Source organism: Panthera uncia, chromosome X (genome assembly GCF_023721935.1).
Source record: "Panthera uncia isolate 11264 chromosome X, Puncia_PCG_1.0, whole genome shotgun sequence".
Lineage (NCBI taxonomy): Eukaryota > Metazoa > Chordata > Mammalia > Carnivora > Felidae > Panthera > Panthera uncia.
In genome coordinates, this window is record NC_064817.1 from 115,394,056 (window position 1) to 115,406,340 (window position 12,285).

At 41.0% G+C, this 12,285-nt stretch overlaps 1 protein-coding gene across 1 annotated transcript; it reads left to right on the forward strand.

Annotated features, from left to right (window-relative positions):
* Positions 1-443: 443 nt before the first annotated feature.
* On the forward strand, positions 444-8,670 carry LOC125932398 (RNA polymerase II elongation factor ELL2-like). The gene is made up of 2 exons (XM_049644918.1): positions 444-527; positions 6,391-8,670. The coding sequence occupies exons 1-2, from the start codon at positions 520-522 to the stop codon at positions 8,288-8,290; spliced, it is 1,908 nt and encodes a 635-aa protein (XP_049500875.1). The 5' UTR covers positions 444-519; the 3' UTR covers positions 8,291-8,670.
* Positions 8,671-12,285: the final 3,615 nt, after the last annotated feature.

Below are 12,285 nucleotides of genomic sequence, written 5' to 3' on the forward strand. Positions count from 1 at the left end.
AAAATTTGAGAGAAGAAATTTGAGACTATGGAAGAGATTATTCCACAAGGCTATGAAATTCCGACTCAAAAATCAAGAAGCATTATAGTCACCTGAAGAATAAGGTTCATCTCTGATCAGACTATATAGAGACACCGAAACAAGATACATGCAAGTCTGGGCTTTTCAAATTGTAGTGGAAATATTGCCTGTCAAAGCCATTAATGCTGTTAGCGTATATATTACTATATATGCCTTTGGCATATATGGGTCAACCCTGAGGTCAAAGAGTCAGAGAAAACAAGTTGGCTTATTTTGAAAGGACTGTAGATAAAGTAGCGTCCTTGGGGGAGAACGGAGTTTCGCTTTAAGGTTAGAGGGAGAGAATATTGAGGAGATTGCTAGCTATGATGTCAGAGTTCTAGAAGGGTAGGGATGTGGATAGATACCCAGCGACAGAAATTCAGAGAAGTGTGAAGACACACGGAGAAGGAAGTACAGCTCTCTTGGAGCTTGTACTTTGGAGGATGACCAAAAACAATGGATAGGTGAGAAATGGGATGAGTTCTAAACCAGGCCAGACCTCAAGAGGTTTGGCCACTAGTAAGAATGATTCAAAGTTTACTACAAAGCCGGAAAATGGCTATAGAGTGGGTATCCGTGAGATACCGGACGCCTGGTGTAAATGAACAGGCACAGCTCCCCGTACCTCCTGCTCTCTCACACAGGACTGTCCAGAGGTTGTGGTTCGGTGGGCTCATTGGTTTGAGTAGCAGTGGTCAAAGGCAGGTTTTGAAGTACCATCAAAGTGTAATGAGAAATCAGTGCAGTTGACCCTTAAACACCACAGGTTTGAGCTGTGTAGCTGCACTTGTGTGGCATATATATATATATATATATATATACATATGTATATATACACATACATGTATGTATATACACACACATAATGTATATGTGTGTGTGTGTGTATATGTATGTGTATATATACACATGTACATACATACAGTACTGTAAATGTGTTTTCTCTTCCTTATGATTTTCTTAATAACACTTTCTTTTTTCTAGCTCACTTTAAGAACACAGTGTATACTACATGTAATGTACAAAATGTGTGTTAATCGACTATTTCTGTTATTGGTAAGGCTTCCCGTCAATAATAGGCTATTAGTAGTTAATGTTTGGGGAAGCCCAAAGTTATGTGTGGATTTTTCATTGCGCAGAGGGTTGGAACTCCTAACCCCTGTGTTGTTCAAGGGTCAACTGTATATTACTTTGAGATGGATTAATGATGTTTTGTCATTTTAACCGCTTCCGCATTTGCTAGAGAACCTGGGTCGATTTATGAGTGGCTTGACAAAATGGGACAGCGATTGTCCGATGACCTTTCAAAATATATTAGTTGGGTGGTCATTTTATTTGTTATTCCCATCCGGTCGCATAGTGCCTTGGGAAATCAACGTTTATTCCGTGGTAGTAACAACATGGCAGGCTAGACAACGTACAAAAGAAATTCAATTTTGTTGGAACATAATTTATTATTGCTACCTCCTTAATCAGAAAGTTAGGATAGTATTCAATAATTTGATCGATTAACTTTTTCTTTATGCCCATGCAAACAAATTGTCCTGCGTGTCTCCAAACAGAGATGTCTAGTATCAGTCTTCAAGCCTTCCTTACTTTGATACCAATTTTGGGGCTTGAGATAAAATGTGAGTGTTGTTTATGTGATCATTATTTTGTATGTAATAAATTATGCTCATATTTTTCTACGTGATTATTGCCATTACTCTAAAGTTTCAAGTCTTTTGTTGCTTTACGGCTTCATATTTTAATTCTTCAATAAATCTGGAATTCGTTCTATAATATGAATATAGTATGAAGGGAGATCCCAGTTTTATATTTTTATTAACATGTTGACAATTTGTCTTCAGCAACGTTCATGGAATCTAGCTTTTTCTACGTTGATCACTGATGGTCTTTTAAATCATCTGCCAATTCCTGGGCTCTGTGTCTCAGGTATCTGTTCATTATCATTTATTTTTCATCTCTTCTTAGGCTAGTCCCTCTTTTAACTACTCTATCCTTATGTTACAATCTCAGGTAGGGTTAACGCCCCGTTCTTACTCTCCTCTGCGAAATTCTTTTAGATTTTCTTACAGTTGAATTTAGAATAGTTTTGACAGATTTAAAGAAAAAAATCCTGCTCAAGTTGTCTCCGTAATTGTACTAAATGCGTGTCGTAACTTAATATTACTTGGCATTCTTACGGTATTCAGTTTTCTTTTCAGAAAGAATGAATTCTTCATGTTTTCGAGTCTTCTTTTATGTTTATCGATACCATGTTGTACTTTTTGTCATGATGTGCCCCACTTCCCAGTCTTATGTTAAGGAATATTTTGTTGTCGTTATTTCTGCTGGGTCGGGCTGTTGTCGTTATTTTATTTGTTCTCCCAAAGGCTGCAGACTTAAAGATACTGAAGGATATATTATCTCTTTCTGTGTCTACTAGAGGTCTCCAGGAAGAATCAAACAAAGCATTTGTGCATACATTAGAACGCTGTATTGCTGAATGTATTTCAGCAGTTCATTGGTTTTCTGAGGAACTATTTTCCATTCTCTCTGCAGCAGTGATTTGACTTTTCAAAATACAAATATACTGTGAAGTTAACAGGACCATGAAAAAAATCTTAAAGGAGAACAGAACATTTCTCTGACGTTAACAGACTTAGTATAACTTCTTGATGTGACAGTAATCTATCTTTGCTGGGAGAAATGCAAACATACTGTTATTCATTCTTTCGACAAACATGGAGAGAGTGCCTTCTGCTAGACACCTGCTACTTCCGGAGTGAGGTACTGGGGACAAAAAGGAAGCATCATGCAAATTTGAGTAAAGCGTAGTTGCCAGACTTGCAGAGGTCAGAGTCTAGTGGAGGCGACAGGCACACAAGTGATACAGTTTGTGATACAGTTTGTGGTGTTTATGTTTCATAGAGGTGAGACAGAGTGTTCTAGGGTTGTAATAAAGGGACATACTCATTTTGCATAGAGGAAAATCTCCTGTGATGTGACATTGGAGCTAGGTTTTTAAGGTTGAGTAGAAATTTAACTGGCTGAACCCAACACGAGTGAGATTTAAAAGTAGAGGGCTTCGGTGTATTCATTTGATCAACCAATACGTACTGAGTACTTACTATGTGTGCCAGGCACTGTTCTAGGCACTGGAGACACAGCAGTGCAAAAGACTGATAAAATCCAAGCCCTCATGAAGCTCATATCCTGGTAAGGGTGACTTCCGTTAAACAGTTATACGTAACATAATTTTACGTAGTATATATTCTGTAAAGAAGAGAGAGTAGAAAGAGAACACTGGAGCGGGCATGTTGCATATATTATTATTTTAGACAGAATGGTCATTCAAGGAAAGGAATAGAGTAAAGGAACAATGCAAGCAAAGATGGGGGGGGGAGAACATTAGTGAGCAGAAGGAAATCAAGTGAAAGGCTACTATAGGAACAAGCTTGGGGACATATTCAGAGAAGAGTGAACAGATCGATGTAGCATTTAGATACATAGTACAAGCACCGAGGTAGATTGGAGACAGAATAAGAAGGGTCCCGTAAACCATACCAAAGTGGTTTAATTTTGTCTCCTTTTTTCCTGCTTTATTGAGAAATAACTGACATCTAACGTTGTGTCAATTTAAGGTAGGCTGCATGTTGGTTTGATACATTTATATGTTGCAAAAGAATTACCGACATTGCATTAGCTAATACCTGCATCATGACATCTAATTGCCATTGCTTTTAGGTGGGGAGAACATTTAAGATCTATTCACTCAAGGGTGCTTGGGTGGCTCAGTTGGTGAAGCATCTGACTCTTGGTTTCAGCTCAGGTCATGACCTCACGGTTCGTGAGTTCCAGCCCTGCATCCGGCTCTGCACTGTCAGCAAGGAGCCTGCGTGGGATTCTCTCTCTCTCTCTCTCTCTCTCTCTCTCTCTCTCTCTTTCTCTTTCTCTCCACCCCCCTCACTCCCTCCCTCACTCATTCTCTCTCTCTCTCAAAATAAATAAACTTAAAAAAAACATCTATTTGCTTAGCAATTTTCAATTATGTAATACAGTATTGACTATAATTGCTATGATCCCATTAGATCCTGAGAACTTACTCATTTTATAACTGGAAGTTTGTATCTTTGACCTATATCTCCCTTTTTTCCCTACCCTTCATGGTAACTACCATTCTAGCCTGTTTCTATGAGTTTGGCTCTTTCAGCTTCCGCATATAAGTGATATCATATGGTATTTGTCTTTCTCTGTCTGACTTATTTCACTTAGCGTAATGCCCTCCATGTCATAAGGTCCATCCACATCACAAATTGCAGAATGTTCTTTCTCATGGTTGAATACACATATATCACATTTTCTTTATCCATTCATCCATTGATGGACACTTTTTCCCATGTCTTGGCTATTGTGAATAATGCTGAAATGGGTGTAGAGATATCTCTTTGAGGTCTCATTTTCGTTTTGTTTGAATATATACCCAGAAGTGGGATTGCTTGCTAATATAGCATTTCTATTTTTAAAGGTTATTTATTTATTTTGAGACAGAGAGCACATGTGCATGTGTGTGTGAACAGGGGAGGGGCAGAGAGAGAGAACCCAAGCAAGCCCCACACTGTCAGTGCTGAGGCCGACGTGGGGCTCAGTCCCACAAACCGTGAGATCATGGCCTGAGCCGAAATCAAGAGTCAGACGCTTAACTGACTGAGCCACCAAGGCGCCCCTTGGTGCCTGTTTTTAATCGATCGAGGAACCTCCATATTGTGTTTCATAGTGGCTGCACCAATTTACATTTCCATCGACAGTACACAAGCATTCCCCTTTCTTCACATCCTTACCGACACTTGTTATTTCTTGTCTTTTCGATCAGAGCCATTCTCCCAGGTGTGAGGTGATATGTCATTGTGGTTTTTCCTGATAATTAGTGATGATTCATGATGTTGATCATCTTGGCATTAATTTTATTCTTTAAGTAATGGGAACCATCACTTGTTTTAAAGGAAAGTTGATTGGAATGATTGTTGATCATTTGGAAGATGGTTGAGAACAAGAAAAGATTAGAGGCAAGATGGCAACTTAGGAAGCGTACATAATATTGGCAAGGATGTTCTTGGCCTAAATTAAGACAGTGGCTGCAGTATGAGAGAAGAAGGGGTGGATTTGAGATGTGCAGAAAAACTTGACAAGAATGTAGGCATCACGAGGGAAGGGATTTTTGGTCATTGCAACATCCCCAAGCATCTAGAACACTAACTTCACGTGATAGATCCTCACTAACTATCTGTTGGATGAATGGGGAATTTGGCGGCTGACTAGGTGTTTTGGAGGGAAATGAATGAAAAGTATCTTTGAGGGAGTGATAGAAGATGATGCTCAGCTTTTTCTAGATGAGTGATGAAGTGTAGAGTGATGCCATCAGGTAGGGTAGGCAAATCTGACAATAAGATGGACTGGCAGTGGGAAGGGGGTAAGGAGGGAGAACCGTGCCTAATATGTTTTGGGGCGAAACTGGTTGGGATGATTTCCCACAAGCCGTGTATATTCCGTGATTAAACTGTGCATCTCTAGAATGCCTGGCTGCAAGAGTTTTTTTCAGCATGGGCAATTTTACCTGGACCATCCTGTGGTTTGCTGCACATCTTCTAGGGGAGGAGTGCAAAGAGACAGAGTAATGGACCAAGTGGCCACCTAAGCAGATGGAAACTCCTTCCACTCTTTGGTAATGGTTAGGGGAGGTTGAGAAAGAGAAACAGGTGACTCTAAGATTTTGCCTTTTATACGCTATTATTGCAAAATGCTATCTTTAGCTATCCGACGGGAGTCCCCGTTGATTTAGGCCAGGCTCCAGTCCCAAGAAGGACTCAACAGCCACTTACACGTCGGAGTAAATGCCAGGAGGACTGACTGCTTGTACCACCCATTAATCCCCTCACCAAGTACCTCCACTTGATATTGGATTTACTGGGAGGAAATGAGTTTTCTGTGCTGAGTTCAGAGAATAACCTAGCACTTTCCAGTGAGGGTTAACAGTTCCTCCTAAAGACAAACTAAAATGTGAAAGGGAGAACACTGGAAAGAGATCAGATCTTTATAACTAGCCTTACCTCTCCAGCTTCCATCTCCATCGGGCACTCCGTGCGTTGGCTCCGTCGGGGGAAATCTCTTATTTTTTTTAATTTCTATCTCTTTCTATTTGTTTACGTTAGATAGCATTTACTGTCAAAGTGGTTAATCTTTTAGAATTGCGGTTTTTAGAACCGATCGCAATAAGCAATAAAAGTTTTGCCAAAGAGAATTCTCGCTTTTTAAAGTATATGACTGTTCGCACTTTGATCTTCGCAGATATGACTATATGGCAGGCCACGGAGGCAGAGTGCTGGGGCAAGTGGTATACCAGGAAGCAGGAGTGGCGGTAGAGGAGGTAAATGGTCTAGAGCCGAGGCAGGACGATGTCGCCGTGTTTCCTCTGCAGCTTACCAGACCCACCAGTCAGGCACTTGCCTCTTATCAGAACTACGAGAAGACAGCACCCCCTCAAACTTCTCTTCAGTTTGAAGGACTGGAAGAGCTTATCAAAACTCCCCCAAACGATTCACCCACCGGAGAATACAGGTGCAACTTTCTGTGGTCAAATGCGGGTGACGACAGCTCTGGAGACCAGAGCCAACAAAGGAGCTCCATCTACGGCCCCTCGCCGCTCAGCTGCCTGGACTCGACGGAAGATAAGAGGATGGCAGGTGACACAACCGACTATTATCAGATGACACAAGCGACAAGGCCCCAAGCGGAGGAGGGATCCTCCAACAAGTGGAAAAACAACAGAAAACTACAGAGAGAGAAAAGAGCGCCGATTCGGAGAGCGCCACGCAGCGTTCCAGATCCAGTGCCTGAGAGGAAAAGAACAGCTCCCATTAACCCTGCGTATACGATTCGAAAGTCAAGAGTCGTCAACAGAGTCCACATGAGGCCATATAGGGATAGGGTGATTCACTTATTGGCCCTGAAGGCCTACAAGAAATCGGAACTGCTTCTTCGGCTTCAGAAAGACGGCATCACCAAAGACGACGAGAACACCCTCGGGGAAATTCTGCAGCAGGTAGCCAATTTGAATCCTCAGAATTTTTCATATACCTTAAAGGATTACGTTTTTAAAGAGGTCCACAAAGACTGGCCTGGGTATAGTGAACTAGACAGGCAGTCATTGGAGTTGGTGCTCTCCAGAAAAGCAGACAGAGTTCAGCATGCTTCTGCCACCAATTGCAGAGCATCTTCTGGAGGTTCTGGTACAGCTAAAACATTGGAGGACGAGTTTTCCAACTTAGCTCATATTAATTTATCAAGGAAAAAGGTTCGAATATCTCACGTGACAACTACAACACAGTCACTCTCAAGTAGTCATTCCGGTAACACCAGGGCAGAGCCTCCCGTAGGCCTCTCGCAACCTTCTGGAGCTACTGCCAACGCTCTCCCTCCTCCACCGCCCCCAACCCGCCTTCCCCTTGCAAATCCTCCTCGGCCTGCATGTGCCAGCAGCAATTCTAGTAGCTTTTCAGGAGGACCTGGCGCTCAAGATCCAGGCGTTGACAGTTTTAGTCGAAATAGGAAAACCTTTCTGAGGCAGCCGGGAAGACATACTACCCTGGAAACATTGCCCCCAACCTCTGTTCAAAGAAAGTATCTAAAGCTTAAGAAGGAAATGCACATGATGTCCTGCAAGAAGTCCAAATATAAATTTAGAGAACACAAAGCAGAGAAGCAAGAGCACGATACTGAGATGGTGGAGAAACAGAAGACAGATCCGGACCGGCAAGGAGAAAGCGCGCAGCCAAACCCTAATGACGAAGTTGAAGAAGTTTGCACCGCTTCCGGTGAAACTTGCTCAGCATCTGGATGCCCCGATTATTTGGCTCACTACGTCACTGTAGTGTCTTTGGAGCAGCGGCAGCACTACGCGCAGGAATTTAGAGCAGAATATGACGAATATCAGGCCTTGCATGCCAAGATGCTAAGTTTATCTCAAATATTTACTAAGCTGGATCTCAAAAGGAAGCACCTCTCTCCAGACTCAAAAGAATATCAGGAAATTAATAAGAAAATCTGTCTGGAATATGAAAAGATGAAATGGATTAATCCCAATTATGGTGGAGAAAAACGAAGATGCCAGTACCTTTATAACAAGCTGGTTCACATTAAAAGATTAATAAAAGATTACGACCAGCAGCAAGTGCTAGGATCAGAATAGATAAATACAAGCCGATTTGTTGAAAATACTGAATTACTTGCTCTAGGATTCTAAAGGGATGAAACCACTCTGTCGGAACATTCAGGAGTACCACTTTAATTTTTTCTTTCTTTTTATGTTTCTCTTTATTTTAATGTTCATTTTTGATGTTTATGTTCATTTGGTTTTATGTTGCTTTATGTTTGTGTATTTTTTAATGTTATGTTATTTTTTCTTTCTTTTTCGTTTCTTTTTCCTTTGCTTTTCTGTACCCCTGAAGCTGTCTCATACGATCCCTTTTACACCTAAAACTTGTGTTTTCACTCCCTTAAAAAAAAACATACCAAGGATTCAGTATCTTTGAGTCACATTAAAAAAAAATAAAAGCCTCTAATGAGTAATATGAAGTCATAGCGTCTTTTTCTCTGACCTTTAATGCAAAAGCATCCTTAAAACATAGAAGTTTAGACATCTGCACAGAATACCATGATTCTTCGAACAGTACCCATTTTCATTTCATTAAGTTTCCTCGTTGACCTTGCTGGACACTGTTCCTTGCGTTTACGTTAGGGAACACGTTATGCGCTCAAACGTGCAAAGACTTTGAGCTAACAATTCAAATAGTGTCGTCTTTTCAAAGCGCTATCATTTGCAATAGGAAACATCGTTTCCCAGGCTAAGTTTTTAAATGTCTTCAAAGATTTGAGTCCTGTCCTCACTAGATATTTGTCTCCAACATCCCGAAGACCACTGGTACATACCAAAGAATAGGTTATGTATGATACGAAGCCTAGTGATAAAATGAAAACTTAGAAACTTACCCACCAACTTAGGAATTAGAACATTCCCATTGCTACCGTAGCTACCTTTGTTTTCCTGTCATCTACCCTGCGTCCCTGCGTCCCCCAGGAACTGGCAAACACTTCCTCAAATTTACTTTTACCTTTCCCTTGCTTTTTTTTTTTAATACTTCCACTATATTTATAAGCATCCGTAAACAGTATATTGTTCAGTTTTTTAATCTTTGTGAAAATGGTGTCATACTGCCTGTAGTCGTCACCTTAGATCTTTCAGTCATTCTTAGGTTTCTGGGATTTCTTTATGCTGATGTAGAAAGCTGTAGCTTATTCATTTTCTCACTTCTCTGTTGAGTCATCATGTGACCTCAGCATAATTTAGTTATCCGTTCTCTTGTTATGAGAGATTGGGTTGCTTCCCAGCTTTTGTTACTACCCACAATGTTGCTGTGAACATTTTTTTTCCACATTTATCCCTTTCTGTCATTTGTGCTCTTATGTTCGTGTCTTTTTATTCTCTACATATTTTATTTTTAAAGTAGTTATTTATTTTGAGAGAGAGAGAGAGAGAGAGAGAGAGAGAATGAGTGCGAGAAGGGCAGAGAGAGAGGGAGAGAGAGAGAGAATCTCAAGCAGGTTCTGTGCTGTCAGCGCAGAGCCCGACGTGGGGCTCGATCTCACAAACTGCGAGATCATGGCCCGAGCCAAAATCAGAAGTTGGATGCTTAACTGACTGAGCCACCCAGGTGCCCTGTATTCTCCTCTCTCTATTTTAAACCCCACAGGAATTTATTATTGCTTCTGTACGGTCAATATTTATTTAGATGCATATGCATTTTCCATTGCTTTTCAGGCTTTCCTCCATTTTCTTATTTATGACTGAGATGATTTTCTTTTTTCATAAAAAGCTCTCTTTGTCCTTTAACATAGGCTCTGCTGGAAGCGAATCCTCTCAGTTTGGTGCGCATGCCCTGCCAGTCGATCTTTACGTTTGAAGGACGGGTTAACTAGATACAGAATTCTAAGTCGGTGGTTGCTTTTGTTGGCAGCATAAAACCAGAATTCCACTTCTGTTTGGTTTCATTCATGTGGAGGGACTTAGCTGTCAATCTTATTGTTCCTCCACTGATGGTCCTGTGTCTGTTTCCTACATATGTTTTCGGCTTTCCTTCCTGTCTTTGGTTCTCGGTAGTGTCATTGAGATGTATCTAGTCGTGATCTTTGTTGTTAATCCTGCTTGGGGTTCAGAGTGCTTCTTGAAACTGGTTTGATGCAGTACATTAGGCTTGGAAAGTTCTCTACTAATATTTCTGTAAATATTGCTTCTCCCTCATTCTTTCTCATTTTCTTTTCATGTTCCTTATGTCTCTTCTGGTCACTTCTGTAATCCCTATCTTTTCTCTTCATGTTTCCATCTGTATATTTTCTCTGGACCTAACTTCTAGCTCTCTTATCTATTTTATCTGTAACGGGCCCCATGCTTTGTCAGAAAAAGTTTTTGTCTTTATAACAGTATCGTGCTAATTCAGACTGGAGGTATATCGACTTAAAATGGGGAGTGGAGTGCTGAAATAAAAGTAGAGTCAGAAAATATGTATAAATAATTCCACAGAAAAGAAAGAGTATTTAAAATCACTGGCTGGTTTATTAATTTTATTGCCGTTATGCTCATAAATGCTATGTTTCGAAATAGAAAATATACTACCTACCTACCTACCTACATGTGTACCACATAGGTAGCTTGATGTATAATGGACACTTACTAAAAGGCAATTGCAATTAATCGCTATTATGCTGTTGCTGCATAATGCTGCCACAAACTTAGCAACTCAAAATGACGAGCATTTACTCATCGTCTCACAGTTTCTGTGGGTCATAAGCCCCGGCACAATTTAGCTGGGGGTTCCTCTGCTTCGGGATTTCACACGAGGCTGCACTGGAGATGATTGGCCAGGACTGGGGTGTCATCTGAGGCTCAAAGGGGGAAGGGTCCACTTCTAATATCAATTCTGGGGTTATTGGTAAGATTTAATCAATTCCTTTCGGGCTTGGGACTTCAGTCTCGGTGGCTTCCACGATGGTCGCTGGAGAGGGACTTTAGTTCCTTGCCATGGGAGCAGCTCACAACTTTGTAGTGGGCTTTACTAAAGAGTCTACTAGCGAGATGGACGTTATCATCTTTTGTTTTCAAAAATTTTCTAATGTTTATTTTTGAAAGGGAGAGAGAGAGCAGGGGAGGGGCAGAGAGAGAGGGAGACACAGAATCTGAAGCGGGCTCCAGGCTCCGAGCTGTGAGCGCAGAGCCCGACGAGGGGCTCGAACTCTGAATGGCGAGATCACGACCTGAGCCGAAGTCGAACACCCAACCGACTGAGCCACCCAGGAGCCCCTGGAAGTTATAATCTTATGCAACATAACCGTGGAAGTGACATTCTATCACCTTTGCCATACTCTGTTGCTTAAAAGCAAGCCTTATTTAACCACGTTGGTTAAAAGCACATCCACACTCAAAGGGAGAAGAGTACATAAGGACATGACCATCAGAAGTTGGGATCACCGAGGGCTATCTCAGAGTCTGTCTGCCGCAACTATCCTCACCTTTGAAAAACTTGGAAAGAATTCTTTTCATATAACCATTTTCACAATCACCTCTTTAAACCAGTTTATTACATCATTCCTCATGTTACTTCAGGAACAAAAAAAAAGACATTTATTTTCTTATAAAACACCCGTAAGACAACACTTGCTCAATTTGTACACTCAGAAGGTCAAATTAGGTGTCAAAAAGTCATATCCCAGGAGATGGTCTTTGAAAAAGTGAACATTTTGATTCAATGTTCTTGGCATCGGTACCTATCAATATCATTACATTGTTAGCGTGGGATTGATCAAAGCTCTCCCTCACTTTTAGAATGAAAAGTACGTTTTCATTTACTGACTGATTCCATTAAAATAGCTTTCTGAATCATCTTTACACATCGAAGGTTATGAATGCCTCTACTACGTATTCATTTGCTAGCATTTTTATTTATATTCCCTAGGAGTGACCTTCCAAATGAGCTAGCATGCTTAATAGTACCTCTGTGCTAGTTCTCAAAGGGCAAGGTGGCTTGTCTCATCTGACAAGCCATAGGCTTTGACCTTCTTTTTCCATGATGGGATTTTCGCCTGATGTCCTTCAGGCTTTTCACGTTCAGCTCAGAAAGCTGTACCCGAGAG